Source organism: Crotalus tigris, unplaced genomic scaffold (assembly GCF_016545835.1).
Source record: "Crotalus tigris isolate CLP2741 ecotype Arizona unplaced genomic scaffold, ASM1654583v1 scf7180000019935.411523, whole genome shotgun sequence".
Lineage (NCBI taxonomy): Eukaryota > Metazoa > Chordata > Lepidosauria > Squamata > Viperidae > Crotalus > Crotalus tigris.
The window spans coordinates 290,384-317,296 of record NW_024097779.1 but is presented as its reverse complement, the minus strand read 5'-3'; the positions used below and the strand labels follow the sequence as shown (position 1 = coordinate 317,296).

At 39.8% G+C, this 26,913-nt stretch overlaps 1 protein-coding gene across 6 annotated transcripts in view; it reads left to right on the top strand.

Annotated features, from left to right (window-relative positions):
* Nucleotides 1–26,628, top strand: part of LOC120317912 (paired box protein Pax-6-like) — a 30,872-nt gene extending 4,244 nt beyond the window's left edge. The window contains exons 3-10 of one of the 6 annotated variants that reach the window (XM_039364958.1): nucleotides 10,280–10,321; nucleotides 11,551–11,773; nucleotides 18,922–19,080; nucleotides 21,257–21,339; nucleotides 21,452–21,611; nucleotides 21,916–22,016; nucleotides 22,147–22,288; nucleotides 23,867–26,628. In XM_039364958.1, the coding sequence (XP_039220892.1) occupies nucleotides 11,659–11,773; nucleotides 18,922–19,080; nucleotides 21,257–21,339; nucleotides 21,452–21,611; nucleotides 21,916–22,016; nucleotides 22,147–22,288; nucleotides 23,867–23,952 (846 nt within the window). In that variant the 5' untranslated portion in view covers nucleotides 10,280–10,321; nucleotides 11,551–11,658 and the 3' untranslated portion in view covers nucleotides 23,953–26,628. The remainder of the gene's footprint in view (nucleotides 1–10,279; nucleotides 10,322–11,550; nucleotides 11,774–18,921; nucleotides 19,081–21,256; nucleotides 21,340–21,451; nucleotides 21,612–21,915; nucleotides 22,017–22,146; nucleotides 22,289–23,866) is intronic. The other 5 variants (XM_039364963.1, XM_039364961.1, XM_039364960.1 and 2 more) reach the window with 5 other exon arrangements.
* Nucleotides 26,629–26,913: the final 285 nt, after the last annotated feature.

Below are 26,913 nucleotides of genomic sequence, written 5' to 3'. Positions count from 1 at the left end.
TTGCAAACTGTTGCCAGGCAAAATCAATGGGGAAGCCAGTTTCACTTAACAGCCATATAACTAATTTAACAACTGTCGTAATTCATTTAATAACTGTGGCAAGAAAGGTCATAAAATGGGGCAAAATTCGTTTAACAACTGTCTTGCTTAGCAATCAAAATTTTGGACTCAGTTGTATAAATCAAGGACTACCTATATGATTGAGTTTATTTTGGTGGAGAATTTATCTTTCAGAATGGAGTTGGTTTTGCTTGAAGGGGCAGACAGTGGTGAATTCCCTCCTGAAGACTTTACTGCCTCCGCTAGCAATCCTGAACAATTTTTGCCCAGTCTCCAACCTTCTTTGTTAATAAAGATTGTTGAGAAAGTGGTGATGTTGCAATTTCTGTGGGCCCTGGAGGAAATGAAGTATCTGGATCTTTTTAATTGGGTTTCAGCCTGCGACATAACATGGGGGCGGACAGATTACACTTGTTGATGATCTCTGGTGGAATTGTACACCTTTAAGGTACACCTTGACCTTTAAGTAGTTTTTGATACCATGAGCCTTGATACCATCTCAACTGATTGTGGAGATTGGAAATGAGAGGCACAAAGTTTCAGTAATTCTCCTCATTTTTTTTTTTTTTTTTGTGACCAGTCCCCATATATGTTGGCAGGAAACAAATTGATTTATTACCCACTGCTCAGATTGACATTCTCACCCCTCCTGTTTAACAAGCACATGAAGTAACTGGATGAGGCTGTTCATCAACACAGACTTGTATATCATCAGTAGAGATCAAGTGATGCTGCCAGTGCTTTGTCCAGTGGCTGAGTAACAAGCTTAAGCTCAGCCCTGACAAAATTGAATAGCTGTGTCTTCATAGTTTTTCCATGAATTTTCTGTCTTTGGTTCTGAATGGGGCAGGTCTTTTCCAGACAGACTTCATACATAATCTGAAGGTTCTCCTGTTTCTGTTCAGAGAGCACGTGGTATCATTAGCCAGTAGGGCCTTTGCTCAGTCTTGTCTATGGGACTGCACTAACCACACTGGTCTCTTGACTGCAAGTCCTTCCTTAGTAATCTTGTGTGTGGATTATTGCAATTAGCTCAAGAAGTACAGATAATCCTTGACTTATAACCAGAATTGAGACCAGATTTTCCATTGCTAAGCAAGGTGGTTGTTAAATGAGTTCAGTTCAATTTTATAACTTTTTCTGCCATGGATGTTGAGCAAACCATTGCAGATGTTAAGTAAATCATGCAGCTTTAAATGAATCTGACTTTCACCATTGATTTTTATTTGTAAGAAATTCGGGAAGATTGCAAATGGCAATCACATGACTCCAGGATGCTGCAACCATTGTAAATAGTTGACAACTTCAAGCAGCCAAATTTTGATCATGTGACCATAGGGATGCTGTGATAGTTGTAAGTGGAAGGGCCAGCCATACATCACTTTTTTTCAGTACTATTGTAACTCTGAACAATCACTAAATGAATAACTGTAAGTCGAGGACTACCTATTTCCCTTAAAGACCTCCGGGAAGTTAAGCTGGTCCAGAATGTGAGGAATTATAGGCATGTATTGGTACACCCATTTAAGACCTATGCTACATAAGCTGCACAGGTGACCAATGGATGTACTTATGGATGCAATTCAATTTGTTAGCCATTATCAGTGAAGATTTGTTTGTTTATTTATTAAATTTATATAGCCACCCATCTCCCGATAAGTGATTTCATGGCATAGGGCAGACAAAAGCAGTGTGATGGAAATGTATCCTTGAAGAATGACTAGCAAGGTATCTTCAAATTACAACTAAAGGAATTTGTGGAGGGCTCTTAATCCAGCATTTGCTCAAAAAGCAAGATAGGATAGCAAAAAGCTAGTCCTGATTTACACTCAGGTTCTGTTGTTCAGTATCATTAGCAACTCTGAATCCAGGGGGCATCATACAATCTTCAGAACTAATTGCTTCATTCATTAGACATGAATTTGCTAATCTGCTTTTCAAGCCACTTAATTTGTTGGCCATCAAAATGTTTTCTGGGGTCTTCAAATCTATATGCTAAGCTTTTTCTAGTTCAGGGAAGGAAGAAGGTAACATCTTCAACAGAGTTTAGGGGATGTCAGTGTCAGTGGTTTTTGTTTGCAAGAGCTTCATGTGGTCAGTAGGTCTTGTGATGGTGAGGTCACATCAGGTCAGGGTCTTGTGATGGGTGAGGTGTGGGTGTGTCAAATGAGGGACTTGTGATGAGTCACCAATGCAAGTCTTATTATGGGTCCTGTCCACTGGAAGGGTCCACTGAAGATGTTATCTAGCCTGGTAACAAAAAGTTTGGAAACTGGACTTCCAGTTCCAGATCGTGGTGTCCCTAGTCGTATGAAGAGACTTGTCTCCTCGTCGGCTAGTTTTCCCTCTGCCAGTAGACCCTTATGCAGGTCGAAAGTCGCCCTGGAGGGTGCGACTTTTGTTGACGAGGCTTTGCTCGGCTGCCGAGGAGCGGCGGCTCCTTCAGCTGTCCAAGCCATCTCTGAGGGCCAACAGAGAAAGAAGATCGGCCAGTAAAATGGCCGATCACCCAGCTGCTTCAACCCGCAAGTCAAACAACATCTAAGCATTGAGAACCACCATGGTGAATCCGGATGTGACTTTTTTTTGGCTCCTCTCTTTGCTCTCTTTTGCTTCTTTTTTGCCTGTAAGAGTTTTGTTGGAACTATTTCCCTATTTTGAAAAAGCAGCTTCTATATGTTTGGGAAGAAAGGCATTGAACAAAGGAATAGAATAAAATTTTAGAGACTATATCTTATTTTCATCTGTTTTGGGGTGCAGAAAAAACTTTTTTTAAAGTACTTTTTTTAAAGTACTATTACTTTATGCTTGAAGATTATTTCTTTTTTCACATATTTCAAAAGATAGAAAAAAGGGCAAAAAAATGGTGTCTGGAAAAGATTTTTTTTAATCTATTGAGGACATCTACTGGCGAAATATTGCAATCTCTGGCTATTCTTTAGAGGAATAGACCTGACCTTCAAATTTTTTCAAGAGAAAAGATAAACGGATGTAGCAGTGGGAATTGTGGGAGTGGATACTGCTCAACTTTTATTAAATACAGCCTCCACAAAAAAAAGGAAAAAAGAGACTCTCTTCAATTACTATCAATATGGAGAAAGCTCAGTTACAATTAAACTGCAAACTTATATTGGAAAAGATTTATGAGGCTACTACAGAAATATGTGCTACAATAAAAGAGTTTACTACAGAATTAAAAACCAGAAGTTCCACTTCAAATCTTCCAACTGATCTCCAGACTATATCTGAGCATTCTACAAATCAAAACTTTCTAGAAAAGGAAACAACTGAGATAAAAGAGACTTTACCTTATAAACATGTTATTTATATTTTTGAGGACCAGAAGAACCAAAGATTAAGATTTGAAACTTTAAAACAATGAAGCTTTAAGGATGAGAGAAACAGAGGCCTGATACAGAAGATGGGATTCCTATTGCTTCAAATGGCACTACAAGCAATAAAGAGAGATATATCGGTTGAAAGGGAAGCTTGGTTATGGAAACCTGCCTGGCATAGAAAGAAGGCCAGAATAAGACTGAAAATAGAAATTTAAAATGATGTGTAATGGATTAAAAGGCACTGTTGATTTATGGATTGTTTTAAGGACTAAGATTCAGATTTAGAAATAAGGGGGAAAAATAGGGGGGTGATTATTAGAACAGATATCTTAAAATAGATTAAGAATTTAATTGGTGGAATAATAGGTTTATTTTGATGAAAATTATTATGTATTGGAGTGGGGAAAATGGTGGTTTTTTTAAATCTGGATTATTTTAATAATCAATTGAGTGTTTTAAATTAGTGGATGATGTTTTTGTATGATAATATAGATGTGGTAAGGCATAATAATCAATTGGATGAAATTTGAAATTTGCTTAACGAACTGAAATGATTTAAAGTTTAATATTATTTTGTCACTTTAATTATATAATGGATTAAAGGTAGTCTAGAAGCTTAAGAATGTATTTTTTTTTAAATGATAGGTTTATTTGTATGAAAATTATTAGGTAATGGAATGAAGAAAATTGAAGAGATTTTAGATTCTGATTGAATTAATAATTAATTGAGTTAATTTAACAAGATGATGTGTTTGTTTGATGACATGGATATTAGTAGTTATGATAATTAACTGGATGTAATTTGAAGTTTGTCTAATGGATTGAAATGATTTAAGGTCTGACATTATTCTGTCAGCTTAAAGAGATAGATTAATTGATGGATTAGATATGTATAGGATAGATCAATATTTTATTTTAAATAGGGGATATTATGAAAGAAGAAATAAATAAGATGTATGTTAAAATTAAGGAACTAGAATATATTTGGAAGGGATACCTGACCTGATAATATTTTTATTTAAAGTTAATTTGATTACAGTATTTTAAATTCATAAAGCTTTAAAACAGGTTCAGGTTGAATAAATTTAAGCTAGAATTGGATTATTTTAAATATACTATGCTATTTGGGGGGGGGAAAGAGAGGGAATATTTGATGTATTGATTGTACTGTGTATATATGTTTTGTTTTTGGATGTTTGATTACCCCACCACCATGGTGTGTCCTGAGTACTTTGTTTTCAGAATTAAAAAACCCAATAAAATTTTTTTTTTTAAAAAAAAAAAAAAAAGTTTGGAAACCAACCCACAAGCTCAGAGAACAAACCTTCATCCTCATCCTACATTCGAGTTACAGATATTTGCCACTATTGTAAACCTTCATGGTTGTGCAATGTTTAAACTTGCCCACTGCTAGGAGATATTCGCTGAAAGACAATCATCAACTTGTGAACAGCTGCACTTTTTCCATGAATGCCTCCACAAACAAACAACCCCCAAAAGCATACACTACTGACCACTGATTAGCCACCCACAAGCATGGAAACTGGGCTTCCAAAATGGATGCAGAATGCTTCAGTTCATGCTAACTGATGCCCACAACTGCCTGGAAAAATACCAACATATCATCGATGAACAAAAAACTACATGTCTCAGTTCCATCAGACAAGACCTGACAGATCCCTTAGAAGTCCCAATCCACAAGAGTGCCAACAAAATGAAAACCCAAAAATGTAACTCACTACAAGAGAAACTCAATACCATCACCCCAAAATCACAAGATAACAACTCAGAACTATGTATCAGACCTCTGTCTGACGACGAAGAGACTGTCCTCACACAGGGCCTAAATTTCAACCACAAATATACTGACCTTATTGAATTCCTTGCCAAACTCAAATTCTAAAAACATACCACCTGAACCAAAAAACACAAGAAGACATCAGGCAAGGAATCATCCCCAATGTGCAACCTAACAGACAAAATGAAACACTCAGTCAAAAGGAGAGGAGAGCATTAAAGACACTGAAACAAGACGAAAGCATCATCGTCCTATCGGCAGACAAACGCAGACTAACAGTAGTAATGGATAAAACTGACTGCATCAGCCAAGTTGAAAACCATCTGAATGATCCAAACACCTACCAAATAATCCACAATGATCCAACAAAACAGCTAGAGAACAAAATAAAAGATGCCCTAAGAAAAATGGAAAAAGAAAAACAGCTAACATCACTACAGAGAAAGCACATGCAACCACAAGATTCCTCCACACCCAGGTTCTATGGAATCCCAAAACACACAAGAATGGGATCCCCTTACAATCAATTGTGTTTCTATCTGAAATACCGATGTACTAGCAAAAACCCTGCAAAGGAAATTCAGACATCTGGTCAATGACTCAACCCACTCAATAAACTCCCCAGAACGATTTCTCCAATGCAAGAAGCACACCAAGATCAACAAGGAAGAAATCAACTCTTCCTCTTCACCTCGATTGACATTGACCTGATTAAACAAATCATATACCACCTACTCATTAAACACCATACCCACAAAGGTGATGCCATCACAGAATGCTCCATGACCACAGAAATCATCATGAAACTTCTGGATCTATGCCTCAACACATACTTCAAGTTCAACAGGAAAATCTATAAGGAAGTACAAGGTACCCCGATGGAAACACCCATATCAGGCCTAATAGCAGAAGCAACAAGCCATGCAGTGATTCGAATCCATATCTCTACCCACCATCCAACCAAAATTCTAGACACACAACATAAATGACACCTTCATAATCATTACACACTCCCAAACTGAAGAAACACATCACCTACTCAATAACATATTCTCTGGGATCAAATTCACACGTATCCCATTCCTTGACATTGATATAAGGAGGCTAGACAACAGAGAACCAGAAACCTACAAATCCACGCACACAGACCAGATCCTCAGCTTCACAAGCATTCACCCCACTGCACACAAAAGAAGCTGTGTCCAGACCCTCTTCAGAAGGGCCAAGGCACACTGCAACACCACAATACTAAGAAAAGTGAAAGAAAAATGGCTGCTTGACATCTTTCTCTGTAACGACTATCCAAAAAACTTTGTTTTCCAACACACAGCTCCCAAACCATAACAAACCACACAGCCAACCAATATGCAAAAACTAACTCTATTATATACAAAAGGGGCGTCAGAAATGACAGCCAGAATTCTCCAACCTCTAGGAATAGCAATAGCTCATAAACCCACAGTCACACTCCGCCAGGAATTATCCAGAACCAAAGACAAGATACAGAAGAATGAAAGAAACGGTGTTAACTACAAAATCAGCTGTAACCATTGCAACCGGTTCTACATGAGAAAAACATCACATCAGTTAAAAGCCAGGATCCACAAACTCCGGCTGGCAGTCAAACGCCACAATCCTAAATCCTTAATCTCTACCCACCCCAACATCAAACAGCACCAGTTCAATTGGAGCAACACAAAAATCATCGGACACACTACCACCCACCATGCTTGTGAGTTCATAAAAAGCCTGGCACTCTATAAGCAATTCCATCAACAGACATATTGACCTATAACCAGCCTACAAACCCCTCAGAGTCCAAATAAACTGCACAGCCAACCAGAAACAGCACCAATCCTAACCTACATAAGCTCCCCTCAACCAGCACGTCACCTCCAAATGAACCACACCTGATGTAATCTCCCCATCATAAGACTCTCATTGATGACTCACATCTGACCCATCACAAGATCCATCACAGGATTCTGACCTGATGGGACCTTCACCTGACGTGACCTCACCATCACAAGACCCACTGACCACATGAAGCCCTTATAAATAAAAGATCACTGAACTAACATCCCCTAAACTCCACTGAAGATGTTTCCTAGCCTGGTAACGAAACATTTGGAAACCAACCCATGAGCTCCGAGAACGAACCTTCACCCTCATCCTATACCCAAGCTACAGATATTCGCCACTATTGCAAAGGAAGGAAGTATCTGGCAGCTGGTGATATAGATCAGTGCTTTCCAACTTTTTCACCGATTGTACCACTTTTAGGATATAGCAATATATGAGTACCACCAGTCGCCTAACAAGGTGTCAAAAACTTGATGACCAAAAAAAAAAAGGAAAAAAGTGATAAAGTATAGGTAGTCCTTGACTTACAACAGTCCTCTTAGTGACTGTTCGAAGTTACAACGGGACTGAAAAAAGTGACTTAAGACCATTTTTCACACTTATGACCATTGCAGCATCCCCAGGGTCATATGATTTACATTTGGATGCTTGGCAACTGATTCATATTTATGATGGTTGCGGAGTCCCAGGGTCACGTGATCCCCTTTTGCAGAGTAAAGTCGATGGGGAAACCAGATTTACAAACGTGTTACTAATTTAACAACTGCAGTGATTCACTTAACAAATGTGGCAAGAAAAGTTGTAAAATGGGACAAAGCTCATTTAACAAATTTATCACTTAGCAACATACATTTTGGGCTCAATTGTGATCGTAGATTGAGGACTATCTGTGCACCCACTGACCACACTTTTAATGGGAAACTTGTGCCTGCTTCTCTGACTTTAATCTTTGCACTGTTCTATCCCCTTCTCTCCCTCTTCTTGTCTCAAAGAAGCCTCTTCTCTTCTTTGTCTCTCTTTCTCCATTCCTATCTCTATCTCCTCTCCTTTTCCCATTGAAATCTCCTCCTTTTATATCCTCTCCTCTCGCCCTGTCCTCCTTCTTTTCTTTTTGGTGCAGCTCCAGCTGACTCCTCTATCCAAGGTTGCGTGCTACTCCCAATCAGCCTGCACTCAGCAGAGCCCTGGCAACACCACAGCTCCAGCTGACTCTCCCATAAGCCTGCGCAGTGCTGCCACCACTTCAGCTCATTCCCCTGCTACGCTTTTTTTTACACTTTTTTTACAGTGCTTTTCAACCCGTCATATGCGTATCACCGAAATGCCACCAGTGATAAGCATACCACACATTGAAAAGTACTGGTATAGATAGATAGGCAATAACTGAGGCATCTCGATATTTTGACATTCAGTGAAAAAGTTTAAATTAACATCAGCTGAATAGATTTGGCACAAAATAAATCCTTCTGAAAGATTAATGGTGTTTAATTTCAAACTAGGTTGCTGGATACATGTGGTGATATTCTGAAATATTATAAAATAACAGTGGTTAAATGCTACATGGACATACAGTGAAATGATTAATGTAAGAATTTGATTATCTGGGGAGGAAGAATAAAATCCAGAGACTGGGAGTCTCATTTCTGTATCTTAAACTTCTCTTATATAGCTCCCTGAAGCAGAATATCATTTGATAAGTTTAGCAAGTGGTTATTCAAACTATACCAAGCAGTTATGGCTTGTAAGCGGTTTTCTGGGAGAGCAATTGTAATGAATCAGTCAATTAGTGGCTCATTTGACAAATCACGATTAAGTAAGATACAGCTTCAAATGATGCTTGAATGTGCATTTTATTCTTTGGAATGATGTTTTGCAAGACTGCTGTTGTATACAAGGCTGAGCATTACAGACTTGGACTCCAAAGTCTGGCTGATCATCAGGTGGTAGAAAAGCGAATCAGAAAATGCTGATTTCTGTCTTATAAAAAGAAAAAAGAAAATGCTAACTTCTTCATGGCTTACATCTAATGGTCGTCCAGATTTTTTGCAGTCCATAGATAGTAGGCTAATAAGAGGAGGATGTTGTTTGATACAAAGACATTTTAATAACACTTTTTGAATTTAATTAAAGATCTTATATGATTTTTGTAGTTATGCAGTACAATGACATTTGAAAAACTGGTCACGGTGCTACAAAATTTAAGGTTTCCATTTTAAAAATTATTTTCGAGATATTTGGAAGTAGAGCATATTTCATAATAGGACTAAAACTTTATATTTCATTTTATTACAAGGCTTGTGGGCACGTTGTGCTAAAATTGAAGGTCCCATATTCATGTATGTTCCTCTTTTTGTTAATCTGATTTTTTTTTCTCTTTTGTCCTTTTTTAAGATGTGGTTTAAATTATTTGCATATTCACTTTGCAGTGATGCGATTTCTCTGCTTCGCTGAATTGCTTGCTCACAAGTGCATGCTGCAAAATTTCAATATATTTCTTATAACTTTGTTAGAATGCTTTTGGTTTCTAATGACTAACTTACAATATTATTCAAAAAGTTGTAGCTGGATCTCCATTTTTTAAAAAAATTAAGAGCGACTAAAAAGAGAGCTCTTACTGATTAAGAGCACAGATTTTCAGATAGCTCCCATCTGCTTTTTTCCCCCCAGTTGAGCAAAAGAATGTGCAACAAAAACTTTAACATGTTTTCCCAATTGTGATCTTAATCAAGTGCTGCATGCCGCCAAAAATCACTCGGTTGTAAGGTAGGTGGGTATTTTTAAAAATAAAAAACTGAAGGAGAAATGATATCTGACGACACTAAGGCTCTAAAGATCTGCTGCCGGTCAATATTTTATTTATTAAATTTATATGCTGAATTGCAGGAGGCAACTTCCATTGAATGGAAGTGCTAATGAGTCACTACTTTTCTCTTGTAAGCAGAATTATAATTGATTTCCATTATTATCAGGTATATAAGACTTTTATTTTATTTTTATCCCATTCTACTCTATCTATGCCAATTAGTTTGTAGCACAACTAGTGGCGGATGAAGGAAGACCTTTGGTGTGATCTTTGCCATCACTCAATATGAAAACTGTCCCCTTTCCCAGGAAGTTAGTTCCAGGAATTTACTGTTGCTCCTTGAAAAATTGGAGCCCTCAAAAGCTTATTTTAATAATCTTTTCTTTCTTAATTAACACATTTAACTTCACATGGAAGATAGACTCACTCCAAGTGTCCAGAGGCTTCCCTTCTGGAAAGGTATGTAAAAGTGACATTGTCAAATATAGCATTGCCTTAGGACACAGATTCATTTTTCTGTTGTCACATTAGGATCTCAGAATACCTATGTGATATAAGTTTGAGTCCTGCATTCATGGTTAACAAAAATTTCATTCATATACAGTTTTGTCCCATTTGCTCTTTCTTACTTATCCACCAGTTTTATCCAGCCATGTATGCTTGGACCAGTTTCCTTCCTTTCTTAAGTTTCCTGCCCCAAGGTTCTACTCCAATGTCCAGACATCTTGGCAAACTGGGATGGGGGGGGGAGAGAATTGAATGTTAACAGTGTTTATGTGAGGGTGTGATTATGTGTGCTCGTGAGTGCCTGGCTATGCTTTGACTAACACTCAGAACTTCCAAAGGCAAAAATGTTGGCCCATTAAACAACATAATATAGGACAGGGTGGAGTTGTCAGGATGAAGGACCAAGCATCAACACTCCCCACCCATGTACCTAACTATAGCTATTACCTGGACCTCAAGATTCCCTAAATAGCTCTTCATGGATGAGAAGTGAAATGTCTTCAAGGAAAAATAAAATCCAGCTGCCTTTTGAAAAAGCAACTTTGGGACAACCATGACTTGGATGACTTAGAATCTCCACAGACATACCAATTAGAATAAATAATAGCTATGTATAAAGAGTCAGTGTAGGGAAATGAGTGGTAAGATATAATTTGCAGATTACAATTCAATATTTTTTCTAATTCTTCTGATTGTGGAGGAAAGAGGATTTATATCTGACTATTTTACTCCATGATCTTTAGATCAAAATCAGAAAGGATATCCATTCCTTTCTACAAAACTGCAGAAGCTGATTAGATAAACTCAATATATTGGTTCATTGGTCTGCTTCTGCCACTCTTTCTCAATTTGGACTTTCTTTCAAACAGTTTGAGCAGCCCACATCTTTCTCTTGTCAGAAATCATGTAATTTACATAATACTGTCAGGTATTGTTAAACTGAGATAACGTAACCAGTGCATGACCTTTATAATTAAGTGATGCTTTGAGTCTTTATTATTCTAGAGTAATTCTTATATGCTCACAGAGTTACAGGCCCATTGCGAATATGAAGAACTATAAAAATAGTAACATTTTCTTAGTAAAACCTCCTTCCTTCCTTCCTTCCTTCCTTCCTTCCTTCCTTCCTTCCTTCCTTCCTTCCTTCCTACCTACCTACCTACCTACCTACCTACCTACAGGTTTATCAACAGCAGGGTGTGCAACTGCAGCTTGCAACCCTACAGGTGGGGGACTTCTATAGACTCCACCAGCCTTCTTCTTGTCCCTCTGATCTTCAGCCCCATTCCATGGGGTTGGATGGCATGTATGAGAAGAGCAGAATGCTGAATATACAAAACAGCACATGGAGTAGTCGTCAGGAGTGGTACCAAGACAGTTTGGTGACAGGACAACTCAACCCTGGTATGGAATCCCCCTGTATATATATGTTTATATGTGTACAGACAAATATATACATGTTTTGCCCTTTCCCTTGAGTTTCCTAGAAGTTAAATAGTTGAATATGTCCAACTTTGAATCTGGGAATGTAGGGGGACAAAGCAGAAGGAAATTTTTCTGTTTCTCCAATCTGCTTTTCCTGGGTTATGTCTACTTTAGCTTCCAAATAGACAATTCTGTGCTTCATTATAGGTAGGAGATATTAAATAAAGCCTACCCAGCTGGAACTCTTCTAGCCTTCTAGAATTCTCTGCAAACATTTCTTCATTAATCACCCTATCCAGCAAAGATCAGGAGTGGAGCAAGATCAGCTCACAGCCTTCTCCAACTAAATCAAGTTATTTGTTTCACCTCTACTGCTTGGTATTCTTTGGTGTTCACCAGAGCACAAAAATGCCTTGGCATGGATTACTGCTAACTCATGACTCAGGTCAACAGGAGTCTATTTTGAGCCACAATTTCAATTGCCTAATAAAGAGTCAATCAAAGGCATTGTAGAAATGTAAATGGTAGCTTGCTGCCGACTTCCTCTTGATCAAGTAAGCTTTTAAAGGGAAATTGTCCAGCCCTTCTCATATCAAATATCAGTGCAGAAAATTCTCTTGCATTTCTCCTCCCCCTACCACCCAAAAAAATCTGGGGTCCCCAGACCATATCTCTGCCAGATAAATCTTTTTTTTTCACTCAGCATCACAGACACATCTGTCTAATTATTAATTGACTGTTCCATCAACTAAGGAAAGAGCTCATAAGAACGTGGTTCACATTTTGGACAAACTCTCTAGAAAGAGTGCTTAATGGAGCAAATGAGATAAGAAGTGCTTTGAATTCCCAAGCATGGGGTTTGCACAGTCTGTATTTGGACGCCTTAGAGGCTCCGAAAATGGGGCTGGAAATGGCTGTGGGGATATTAGGACATATGTGGCTTCTCATTGTTCTAAACCCAGTTTGCCAAAGATGATTGGGAGGGGAGGTACTTTATGCCCCAATTGACTGTCATGTGAAATAACCACTGAGATTAGGCAGATATTTGGTTTAATGTAGCATGGCTTTCTTACCTGTCAAAACTGAAGATCTTCACTTCTTTGCATCCCTTCACATGTGTTCTAGAGTACACTGGTGAACCACACCACAATATTTAGAAGTTATCACAAATTAAAAGCAAATCTTAATGTTACAATGAAACTTCAAAGGTGATGTGTCATTGAATTCTCCTTTCTGAAGATGATTGAGAAGGATAAAAATGGAAGGAGAATGGATGTTTCCATGCCTGGCTTAAGGGTCTCCTGGAATTAGGAATCATGAATTAGTACTCGTTTTATTTTCTTATGTTGCAAACCTTAAATGATTACTTCAAATTACTTTCAATTAGAATAATAGGCTAATTATCCAATGGATGAGTCAATACAATATGTATCTCATATATCTTCCAATCTATTATTTGGTTCTTAAGAATTCTTCAAAGCTCATTTTTCAGTAACGCATGTTGCTCGTTCTCATTGCAAGAGAGAGCTGCATGTGCAGGCATACTGCACTTTCTCATCCCTCTTGAGCATTTATTTCCAGGTAGAAACTTTAGATAGAATACTAGACTTACTCATCTTCCTTTCGCATTTTGTTTAAAACCTTGGTTGCTAACTTCAAAATCAAAGCTAAGGGCATTAGCAGATTCTATAAGATAAGAAGGTAGTGGGACCCTTCTGCAGAAGATGATATGCCTATTAGAACTGAACTTTGTGCTTCCTTGCAGTACATAGACAAGATTATCCATGGAGGGAGTCAGAAAATTCAAGATGGCAATCATGATCATGCCACTGAAGTTCTATCACTCTTTGTGCATATAAAATGAGTGGGGCTTTCATCATATGGTTACGTTCTTGACATTTTTGATTCTGTCCCTTTTATAGTCATTCCAGTAGAAACATAGTTCTTTGCACTCCACTTTTTCATAGTCTCCACTGAGATTCAAAAGGACCTTTTTACGTACTGACAAAGTCTTACCTATCTTTATGGAATATAAAACAGAAAATTATTTACTTATTAAAAATACTTATATGGCCATCAAATTCATACACATTGATTCTGAGTGGATTAAAACAATAACATTCCATAGTATAAAAATCCATAATCTCCCCCCAACTCAATAATCTCTAGAGCAGTGGTTCTCAACCTGTGGGTCGGGACCCCATTTGGGGTCGAACAACCATTTCACGGGGGTCGCCAAACAACGCAGTCCGCCATTTTTTTCCCCTTTACCTTAGCTGTGCTACTTCCTTTTATTCTATTGGCTTTTGAAAGCCAATAGAATAGACTCTCTTGAATAGAGTCTAATTCTATTGGCTTTCAAAAGCCAATAGGAATTGTCCAGGCTGTTTCTGTCCTGCTGAGCCCGCCAAAAGTCCCATTCTGCAAACGGTGCTGCACCAGTTGAGTAGTTCTCAATTTACGACCGGTTGGGGTCGCGGCATTAAAAAGGTTGAGAACCACTGCTCTAGAGTAATCTCCTAGGGCAGGGGTAGGCAACCTCAGCTTTTTTATGACTGGTGGACTTCAACTCCCAGAATTCCTGAGCATGGCTCAGGAATTCTGGGAGTTGAAGTCCACCAGTCATAAAAGAACTGAGGTTGCCTACCCCTGTCCTAGGGAAACTGATGGCAGAATGTGAGATTGCTTTAAGGTAAGCAGGGACCTTGACATTAGGCTCTTATGGCTGATATTCCAAAATCTTTTCACTTCAATAGTTGCTCCTGTTGCTCTGGTTCTGTGGTGAGACGGTTCATAAACTGTGCTGTCACCCCATCTCAAACCACAATAACCCTTGTTGCTTATTGCTGCCAGGCGGTCAAATCACATGGTATTGCTTTTCCTCAAGTTGCAACATTCAACAGCTGAACTGAACATCTAATAAAATTAATAAAAAGCTGTAGTGCTGTACTACATTGGGCCTTCTGCCCATTCATCACTAGGGACTTTCCCCGCAGCTGAGTTGACATCTCCATCCTCCGTGACATAGCAAATATATATATATATATAGAACAGTCAATTTTCTTAAAAACACACCTGATAGTTGCTTGTATTGTGTGACCTGGCTTGGAGGTCCATAGACAATCCTGCCCACTTGGAACCTGGGATATAATAGATGTCCTTATGGATGTTGTCTAATTCCAAATGCCTTTGATTGGTTTGGCCAACCTGGAGCATTCAGACAGCCTGGAACAGACGTTCCAGAATCCCTAGCCAACACAACTTGCAGATCTTGAGAATAATTACCCAAGACACTTGGAAACTGACAAGTTTGGGAAGGCTGTACTAGTTGTCATATGTATCCTATTCTAATGTTCTCAGTCCCAGTTATATGATCCACATCCACAGAGCCATGGCTGTTGCCAAAGCATAAAAGCAGGAGGTCCTCCTTCTGCCCAACTTCTCCATTTGTGGTGATTTCAGACACAGTTCAAAACCTTTTCCCCCTCCCTCCCGCTCATTTCCCTTCTCTCCTCCATCTTAACCCCCTCCCCCGCAACCCTCCTGCCCCATTTCCCCTTTGGGTGTATGCAAGCGTGTTTCCTTCCTTTGCATTTTTGCAAAGATATCTCAGCAAAAAATAGAACTGAGGGCGATATGGGAGAATGGAGCAGGATGGGGGAGAGGGAGAGGCTGGTTGAAGTGGCAGGGGTGGTGAGGACGGACCCTGACAGCCCTACATCTGGGCCAGAGCCAAGCAGAAATATTCTTCACCAACGAGGCATTTTGGATCTCTTTGCTGCAGGGACTGCAAACAGTTAGAAGAATAAGGGGGAGGGAGAAGGCCATGTCATCTCACATTAAGGCACTCTGGCTGATGCTGTGGCTTTGCATTGCCTGCGGAGATCTGAGTGCTTGGCTTCGCAGAAGCACGGAAAGGTCATTGCTCAGGATAGAGCTCCCCTTGGACAAAAGGTTAAGCTCTTGTGGGTTCCCCCAAATCTTCAGTTGCCATCCCTTCACTATCTCTTTCTCATGGGCTCCAAGGCCTCAAGCAGCTGTCACCAGTTTCCCTGCAGCCCCTATTTTAAGCCAAACAGGAACAAAACTTCCTGTCTCAGAGAGATCAAGATTCCTGCAATACACACCAGATACAATACAAAACCTACACGCTATCCTGGAAATGAAGTCTTCTTCCATTTGCCCCCCCACCACCACTTTTCTGCCAGAAAAACTGAGACTGTTTTCATGTCTTCCCGTTTGTTGTCCCTTCTGGTCTTGAGTCACTATGCATGCATTATATTTTGTGTGTCGTGTGTGATGGATGGTTCTGCCACTATAGTGAATTAGAACTAGATAGGAGAATCTATTTCCACTATGATTATGCAGTCATGGATTAACAATTTCTTAACACACATTATTCAGTGACTCCTTATAAACTATTAATAAACAGTTGTCTCACCACAGAGTCAGACAGGAAGAAGAAAAGGCCTGTGGTGGGGGAAGAAGCTAAGAAGCCAGAGGAGAATGTCAGTTTTCCACCAGGGGACGAAGCAAGACGCCATGTGAGGTTCAGGGATCCCATGGCAGATTTCTGGACTCAGTTTATTGGAAGAGAAAGTTGCAGCAAATAATATTTGCTAGAAAGAAGGCTACAGCTATATAGATACAGGAATTCCAGTGCATATATTTTCAAAGTCAGAGATTATCTATATAGGCAATTTTAGGTGGGAAAATTTTGGTTTGGGTTTTTTTGTTGTTGTTCTTTACCTCTGTAACAGAGCTTAACTCTTTGAGGAAGGTGAGTCAACCTATGTCTGTCGATGGTAGGCTTCCTATCTGTGTGAGAACCAGCCAAAGAACATCATCACCCTGCAAAATTCACCCTTTTTTGAATGTGCATGTAACATTGTATGTACACACTGAAGGATCAGAGCTTGTGCTGCAGGGCTACTTTTGTCAGCTGGTCTCCCCTTTCCCCTTCCTGCACTTGTCTAAATGTGCCCCAAACAAAAGTGTCTATCTTCCTTCTGTGAGTCTGATCTTTCTAACTATGGACAAAGGACAAGTAACAATGGTGCTCTAAGTAGCACTAAGTGGTTGTCTCAAGCCACCATATTAATTCCCCACAATGCTGTGAAGCTCCCTCACACTCAAAGCTACTAATGGCTATTACCTATTGATTTTAACTGAAAAGCAGAGCATTGTGGGAAGCTGAAATGGAGGCTTGATCCAGTTACTTATTGCTTGGAGCATGCAAAAATTAATGGGGAGCTGAACAAACGTTCAGAGTTACTAACCCTGACTGTAGATGTAGACTTAAGAATTTCCACAATCCACTCCTTTAAATTTCAAACACACCAAGACAGATGTCTATGAATTTTTGCAAGGCTTTGCATTCTGCACTAAAATCTCACGGTCTGTGGGTGGAGCAAAATTATGCAGATTTTTTTCATGTCTGAGTTGATGAGTTGATAAGAACAAGAGTTGAGTTGGACACTTCTCAACTGGACCCTAATCTTACAGAGGAAAGGGGAGAAAGAAAAGTAGGGGTTGGAAATGGAAGGAGAGCAGTTGTGTTTAATATAGGAGTGTGAAGCGATTCCTAATCTTGCAGCACCTTGTGGCTACATTTTCCCTTTTGCCTTTTTCAGACAAGACACTTTCCCGCAGATATTGTACAAACTGGTCATTGCATGAAGCTTGGCCACTAGTGGTTAACAGTGGCCCCCAACTCAATATTTGGAGCAAGATAGAGGAGTAACCTGGAATAGGAGAAAACGGCAAAGAAAGTTAACTATCTTCACATCACCACAATTTTTCAGGATAATTAGGGTGGCACTGAATCCATTTATTTCCATCTCAAACACACTGAATCCAAATCTACATGCAAAGCCTTGGGGTGCTTGGTGGGAGCAGTCTAAGCCTCTATACTGTGTCTACAATAGTGATGCCGAACAAAACAGATCCACAACTGGGGTGGAGGCAGGTTTGATGCTGATTTTCTTGTTGTCTTCTTGGTTGGCAGAAGGAAGCCTTGGCTGGCTCCTACAGCATTTGTAGGTAGTCCCCGACTTGTGATTGGTGACTTAGTGAAAGTTTAAAGTTCCAATGCCAACCCCATGATCACATTTTGGCCACTCAGCAACCAGCCCACATTTATGGCTGTTTGCAGTATCTAGCAGCCATGTGGATGTGATTGTCAGTGTTTTTGCCAAAAATGGGCATTTACTTCAGTTTTCAGGAAAAATGCCCCATGGTGAGTAATGGATTCATTTAACCACTGTGGTGCTCAATTGACAATTGCTGTAAAAAAATGTCATCCACTCACATAATAACCCACCTTATGACTATCGTGACTTATAACCATCCTGGTCAGGATCCATTATGGTCATAAGTAGCGGACTACCTGTAAAAACTAGTGCTGGTAATAACCACCATGTTTCTGAGGGCTTGGAGAAACAGTTTGGTGCAGTGGTTAGGCACAAAAGCCAGTTAAGTTATTCTGGGCCTCTCATTTTCAGCCCAGCCTGTCTCACAGTGTTATTGAGGAATAATAACATTGTGAGACAGGCTGCCACAAAGAAGAGGGAGTCAAGCTATTTTCCAAAACATCTGAAGGCAGGACAAGAGGCAACAGATGGAAACTAATCAAGGAGAGAAGCAACCTAGAACTAAGGAGAAACTTCCTGACAGAACAATTAAACATTGGAACAACCTGCCTCCAGAAGCGGTGAATGCTCCAACAACTGGAAGTTTTTAAGAAGAAACTGGACAGCCATTTGTCCAAAATAGTATAGGGTTACCTGCCTGAGCACGGGGTTGGACGTGATGACCTCCAAGGTCCCTTCCAACTTTATTATTATTATTATAAATAAAAAGAACTCATTATTACTTCACTTTGAATCGTATAAATAAAGACTACATATAAAGCTAATGAATAACAAAAAATAGTTGAAATGATGTCTCTGCTTCCATCTCTGCTCCTAAACCTAAACCATTTGACAACTTATAGTCTTAGAGGACTTCAACTCCCATATCCCAGAGTCATTGTATCTGTCATTGTTGGGTATATCTGAAAAGCACCAATGTGGGGAAGAGTGTTATTAACTCTTTGCTGCTCATGGTTCTCCACCCTGCCTCCTCAGACAGCTGTCAGCAGCTAGAAAGTAGCTTGGATTCTGAGCACCCCCAAGGTGGTAGCAACCAAGATCTGGATGACTCCCAAATCCATTTGCAGTTGAAGCGCAAATTGCAAAGAAACAGAACTTCTTTTACACAGGAGCAAATAGAGGCACTGGAGAAAGGTAAGGCAAAGAGGAAACAGAGATTATGCTCTAAAGTGGGTGGAATTTCCCAGTTGGGTGGAATTTCTTTTCTAGGGTAATTAAAACAGAAGGTTGTCAGACTAGGCATGGGGAATGTCAATGTTTTTAAAACCAACATGTAGATGCGCCCTGATACATTCTGAGCAATGGCAGTAAGGGGCTGATTCAAAGAAACACATAGCACTTTGCTAGTATGTGGCCTTTGATAAAAGATGTATGAAGATGTTAGTAGTTAGTTAGTCTTTCCAGGTACTTGTTGCCCTATCACAGATGTATAAGGTGACCAACTTTTTTACAATGAAAAGGAGGACACAAATAAATTGAAGAAAAAATATTGTAAATAAAAGAAACATTTTATTCATTGCAACAATAATACAGACAACTTGCATGTGCAAAGTTTGCCGGCCAGGTGTTTTGGTGCGCTCAGCAGCAATTCCTATTGGCTTTCGAAAGTCAATAGGGGAGTAGCACAGCTCATGTAAAAGTTGAAAAAAAACCATCAAAAAAAGGTGGTGGAACGTCGGTTCTGAGCATTCTATGAGAAAAAAAAAGCCTTGCAGATTAATCTTCAAATATCGAAAAGGAGGAAATGTAGGAGGACACTTTTCAAGGGAGGAGAGAACTTACAAAAAGAGGACTGTCCTCCCTAAAGGAAGACGGTTGGTCACCTTACAGAGGTAGCCAACCCATCAGGCCCAGGCACACAGCTCAAGAGAACCAGTTGCACAGCTGCTCTATTTTTGAAACCACCTGACAGGTGAAGCCTGAAAACAATGTTTCTCAATCTTGGGAAAGTTAAGATGTTTGGATTTCAACTTCCAGAATTCTCCAGCCAAGCGGGAATGCTCCCCATGCTGGCTGAGGAATTCTGGAAGATAGTTTAAAGTTCCCAAGGTTGAGAAACATTGCCTGAAGATCTCAGAAACAGGAAATTGCTTTTTATTGCATCAGGTTATCAATCCATCTAAACTAGAATTATGGCTGGCAATGACCATTCAAAGCTCACATAGGAATTTTTTCAGTTCTAATTTAAAAATATCAGGAAATGAGTCTGAGGATTTTGCTAAAAGCAGGGTGCTTTACACATTGATTGAGCAAAACCAAAGGTATTGGAAATCCTTTCAGTAGGATGGCAGTCATGCTATTTAGAAATTATAAACATATTGCAGCCTATGTACAAACTGCATTTTTTGCCACACTTTATAAGCTATGCCATTTTAAAATCATATATCGTATTAGAAAAATTGGAGAGCACTGGATTATACATAATAATTTCACTGACTTCCTCTAACCTCTTTTTTAGAATATTGCTGTGTAATAACTATGAGAAGTATAATTTTTTTTTTGCAAACCCAGACATTAGCATTTAAAAAAAAAGTAACAATGACGTCATCTGTTTAGAGGCATTCTGGTAATGGTGTCTGATTATTCAAGATCCAGAATTGGCAATCCCGTTTCAAAGAGAGAATGGGAACGCGAACAGACATTCATGGCCATCTGGTGGTCATAAACTGTATTACAGCCTATGCACGAAGCTGCTTTTTTTTTTTTTTGCCATGTATTATAAGCCATGCCATTTTTAAATCATACATTGTACCAAAAACATAGAATGCATTACACCTGTGTTTTTCAAACTGGGCCACTTTAAGATGTGTAGGCTTCAACACCGAGAATTCCTTCAAAGTGGAGTTGAAGTCCTCCCATCTTAAAGAGGCCCAATTTGAAAAACATTGCAATGATTTTTAAGAACATAGGGCTTCCAAAGAGTATGGCTCTTTGAATAAAAAGAAAAGAAGACGAGTGCTGTGAACAGTAAATGGGAAGCACTGGACATAACATTTGCAGTCTTCCTGAATTCCTATGGAAGTCTGACACTGGAATGGCCAGATAATGGCCTAATATTGAAGGAAGACTGCCTTTTAAAATACCCATTTTATTACTCGTCACTAAAGGAGAACTAGAGGGAAAGAAGGATCACATATGAAAGAACTGTACTTTTGAATCCAAACATCAAAGTTACAAGGGGAAATATGTACCTTTAATGTGGTATGCAGAGTATGTGTGCTTGAAAATATATTTTGTTAAGAACTATAAGTGTTGGTAAAGAGGAGGATATGTCTTTAATATCTTGACACATTCTAACTTAAATCTTCAGAATTTGAGCGTACTCATTACCCTGATGTCTTTGCCCGTGAACGCTTGGCAGCAAAAATTGATCTGCCCGAAGCCCGGATCCAGGTAAATAAGGTGAACTAGTAGCCATTTAACAAGAGAGAAATGGGCAGGGCTTTCTACCATTACACTCCTTGTTCTCTTGGGCAACAGAGTTCCTTTTTTAAATTTTTTCCAGGTCTGGTTCTCCAACCGTCGAGCTAAATGGCGTCGGGAAGAGAAACTGCGAAACCAGAGGCGTCAAGCAGGTGGCACTGGGGGGCACCTGATCATAAACAGCACTTTTGGCCCTGTAGGCAGTGGTGTCTACCAGTCACTCCCCCAGTCTTTAGGGTCAGGTGAGGGCCCTGTCCCCAAGCAGATCATTCACTCCTCACCTATTCCTGGGGTCTTCCCAAGCAGAATAATTCATCAAGGTATCATGTATCCTTTGGAAACTTTGGTGCCATGAGAGACTCCTTTAGATTCTGGACTTAAAAGATCACTTGGTAATGCCTGTTATTCATTCATTGCAGAAATTGATGAGCCAGCTGAGCTGTTTTTAAGAACACACTTCCTCATTCTATTGAAAGCTTCGTGGGCTATTTCTTAATTTGCTTCCTCAAGGGTACTGCTCTTCTGTATCACAAATCTCTTTTCCAGGTGCTATGCTGGGCCATACAGAAAGTGTCCTCAGCAACAACTATGGTTCTCTCCCACCTATAGCCCCCTTCTCCATGGCCAACAACGGCCTCCCTATTCAGGTGAACTTAAAAGGAACAACAGAATTCTTGAAAGCGCCAAGTGGGGGTTGCTGATGACCGGTGTTGATTCCCCAGCAATATTAATATCCTTTTTTTCTTTCTCTGTTGCATATTCTCTGGTACTCATTAGCAGGCAGTGCCCCCAGTTGCCAGCCAGTCGTCATCTTATTCCTGCATGCTCCCTGGCAGCCCGTCAGTGCGAAGTTATGATTCATACGCACCCTCCCAACTCCCCTCTCACAGTCTGAATGCCAGCAGTGGGACCTCTACTGGTAACGTAGCAGAAACATACGGGGAAGTGGGATTGGGACAGGGTGAGATGGAGGCACAGCACTTGGGAAAACAGAACTGACTGCAGGAAAACTTGGCAGGAGGAACTGGGCAATCATAACGGCCACAGCAAATACAAGTGAAGAATCTGGGAATCTGGGAAGTAATTCTTACACTGTAGTGGGTAGAAGATGTCCGCTTGTGTGAATTTCTTTTAATATTTTTGAAGACAAAATAGGAGAAGCCTCTTTCTAGTCTTGTGGTCATGGAAAAATAATTCAATGTGCTAGTTTCATTTTTCTTTCATTAAGGGCAATATTTACTCATCAGGCATCATTTTAACTACCATATTGGGTATCAGAGTCTTGCTTTACACAGACCACAAAGCCATTTTCAGCCTCAAGAAAGACAATAAAGAAGTGAACAAGCAATGTCAAAGTCTGCCAAAGAAATTGGACAAAGGGAGAAATTATTTTTAGAAACAGATTTGCTACTTCATCCCAAAAGGCATTGCCTGTTTCATATTTTTTTTCTACTTGTTTTTTCAGTTCATTTTTTTCAACTCATTATCACTAAATTATATTAGCATGTTTGGGGGAATGGGAAGGGAAGGGAAGAAAACTAAGTGAGGGTCCTTGGTGCTCTCTGAATTTGGTTGTTTTCTTGCAGATGTTTCATAATCCAAACTAGGTAACATCGTCAGTGCTAGTAAAAAATGGGATTTGCTCTCTTTTTATAATTCTAGTGCAGGGGTAGGCAACCTTGGCTCTTTTATGACTCGTGGACTTCAACTCCCAGAATTCCTGAGCCACCCATGCTGAAGGGAAAGGGAGAGGTTTCCAAGGTGAGCCATGCTGGCTCAGGAATTCTGGGAGTTGAAGTCCACGAGTCATAAAAGAGCCAAGGTTGCTTACCCTGTATCTAGTGGCTTGCCCTATCAGTGGTGGTGGAAAAGGTCTTGATGGTTCTTTGGCTGGTCTGTTTACTGTTAGCTTACTTGGTATTTCCTTGATTGGGATATTGTTTTCTTGATTGTTGGTCTAATGTTAATCTTGGTGTTAATCTCTGCTCACCTGGGTGCTCATCTTTCAACATAAGTGAGACTTTTGCTCCTATACATGTATCCATCTGGGAATCAAAGCAAGAGTGTTTCTCTTTTGCAAAAGCTGAGGCTCTTAGAAATGTATATTTCATCTCCTTTCTAATGCAAACAGTCCACCCATTCTCTTAAATAGTTGTTAGAAATCCAAGGAACCATGAACACACATTATTCCAGGGGCCCAGAAGTGTCTCTGGGGCTCTGCCATCTCGCTAGCTTTTAAAGAAGCAACCTTTTTGTTGCCTTTTCTACATTCAGAGACATCATATTTAAGGAATCTGAAATAGCCTTGGCAGTCTGTGAACAAGGAATAATTAGTGCAGCAGGATTGTTCAACTTGTTTCAGTTTTTGTCCCCAACTTCCACAGGATGTTTCCTACAGTTGCTGAGTTGAAAGCCTGGGTTCAAAATTTTGCACTCTGTAACGTTCTGCCAGGATCCATCTCCCCAACCCCCACTGACACTTTGTCTCTCTTTCTAGGGTTGATCTCTCCCGGAGTGTCAGTTCCTGTACAAGTCCCAGGTGGGGATGCTGATCTTGCCCAGTATTGGCCCCGACTGCAATGAACACAAAAGTGATGGAGGAAAAAAAGCAAACAAATGAAAAGGGAAGATTAATGGAGAGAAAAGGGCTTTTCCTCTGCAAAGGCAAATGCAGGAGTGGTGAAAAACTCTCAGGGAGGGGATGGCACACAGGGAGAACTTCCCTGCCCTTCCCTCTTTGTGTCTTTAGGTTAGGACTGTCTTGGTTCTAATGCAATGTGTTTCAACCTTGGTAACTTTAGGAGCTGTGGACTTCAACTGACAGAATTGCCCACCCAGCAGGGGGAATTCTGGGAGTTGAGATCCACACCTCTTGAAATTGCCAAGGTTGAAGAACACTGCTCTAAAGCTTCTCTTGCCTTCTTCAACATCTCTGTGTGCATCCATAGCCGTTCTATTGCCTTCCTTGCCCAATTGGCATTCTGTCCCATGAGCCTCCTCTTCTTGTTTGGCTCTAGAGTATCTGCAAGGTCTAGTCAAAGAAGTCAAGATGAAGGCCAAGCTTCAATGAAACTGCTGTATCCTCCATCTTGGGTTTTGGTTTTTTTAACCAGACCTTGCAGACACTCTGTTTGGCTCCCAGCGAGAACAGTGAGAATCAGAACAAAAAACAGGTCAGGAAAAAGAAGGGAAAGGAACATCTTTGGATGAATCCAGCATAAAGGATTTGAGGAGGAGGGAGAGGGGCAAAGAGAATTAGTGCTCCTTGCAGGAATAGCTGCAAATGGCAGGAAATGAATAATGAAAGGTATAAAAGAAAGTTGGAACCTTCGACAGTAATGCTTAGCAAAATCTGAAAAGGATGGCAATGATTATCATTCATTCATTCATTTACTTCCATACTATTTATTTATCAGACTTCTAATTCCCACCTTTCATATGGAAATCTTGTGAAAGGATGGGATTCATGTAGTGGGAAGCCCAAGAAAGTTAATGGGAGGAAAAGTATGTACCAATCCTCTTTTGACCTATTGCAAAAGTCTGTAGGGAAAGCATAGCATTCCTACTATGGGCAAGTTTTGCAAAGGATTGTGGGGGTGAAAAAACCCTCCTGTAGTACCATGGAAAAATTAGGTGGTGCAAAGGTTACCAGTGTTACTTCATTGATGTGTGATATTCAGTGTTTGTTTTTTTACAAAATTGCCCTTTAACTCATTTCCCATAACCTAGTTTCTGCTATCTCCCTTGTTCCACATGTTTTCTCTTGTGCATGCAATTCATTTAGCTGAATTTTACATGGGTCTCAGAGCTTGGGACATCTGCCCTCCCTCTAACCACTTACACAAACACACACACTACCGGTACTTGTAAGTTTAAACTGTTTCATGTGTGTTAATAAAGGACCTATGTACATAATACTCTATATGTGTGCATTGTGTGTGCACATGCATGCATGCTCATGTGAACAATATAGTCACATCATCCCAGTTTTAGGCAATACGGTCTTATGCCAGAACTGGGGTAGTGGGGTGTAATGGGAAAGATAAAAGAATAAATAGAGCAAGAGATAATGTATTATTACAATGCAAAAATGTAGTAAACATCTATTAAAGCTTCATTAAAGAAAAGCAAAACTCAATGTCAACTTTTCTGCAAGTGCATTCAGTTTGATTTCAGCTTTGGATGTTGTGGAGGAGATTTAGAACCTGTCCATTATAAGTTAGTGTTAAAGCTGCCTCTTGCTCTTTCTCAGCTCTTTTTCAGTTTATCAGGAATGCTTTCTCTTGTATTACCCTATCTTTTATTCAGCAAGCATCTCCCACCTTGGTCTGCCTTGCTTTTAGTTACGGCGTGTGGTTTGGGGTGCTGAACAACAGAGAGAGCTGTATTAGACGCTAAACCACATGAAGATTGTTGTTGATGCAGGACATAGTAAACCTCTGTGCATTACTTGAAGGGCTGAGCAATTGTAGTCTGCTCCAGATTTTTTTTTTAATAAAACAAGAAAACAAGAATAAATGAGGCAAGAAAAAAGCTATGAAATTATGCAAAGATAATGGGGTTGTATCCAGGACGAAGAACACAGAACTAGGGGAGGGAGAAATGAGATGCAGAACTCAAATATTTAAGTGTTAAGGCTAGTTCAACTCACTAATAACACAGGGGTCTGATGAACTCACACTGGAGATTGGATACAACAAGAATAAGAAGAAAAATCCACTGCTATCTGGCTATGGAGTTCTGAAGTTGGATGCCGGTATGGCAACCCAACGGGCCTCCAGACATTAACTCACACTGATCTCTGGGAGTGGAGAATCCAATATTAGAGGGAGAAATGGAACAATTTTCCTCATTTTTATATATTGTAATCATATTCCATTTCCATTTCTGATTTAAAAAAAGAACCCTGCAGATCAACTCCTTTGTGAAATGCAAACAATGCAGTAGCCTTTTTGGTAGCATATGGGAAGGTGAAAAAACATTGTGAAATGTTTTTCTTGCATTAGAAATTAATCTCTCATCAATAGTGAGGATCTTTCCAGTGAATAAGCATAGGGTTGTTTCCTTCTGATTCTCGTCTGTAAAATAGATATCTCCAATGAAAATGGGGGTGGGATGGGTGTCAGAAGCATTATTTATAGCAGTGGTTCTCAACCTTTCTAATGCCGCGACCCCATAATACAGTTCCCTATGTTGTGGTGACCCCCAACCACTTATACATCACCGAGTGCCAGGGGCGTGGCCAAAGAAAAGGGGGGAAAAATGGCGGACAGTGAAATGGTCGTTCGAACCCAAATGGGGTCCCGACCCACAGGTTGAGAACCACTGATTTATAGGAAAAGCATATTACGTTTTAGTGAGTATTGTGTTAATTTGTTTTCTAGGCCAAATGTTGTTCAAGGTCTTAAGTGACTGGTTAGGTGCCATACTCTGAAAATAGTAAGAATAGGATAAAAAAGTGAAACATTGGTGTTAACATTGGTGTTATATTTAATTAAATATATTGATAACTTTGAATTAGGCTTAACTTGACCTGGCAAGCCT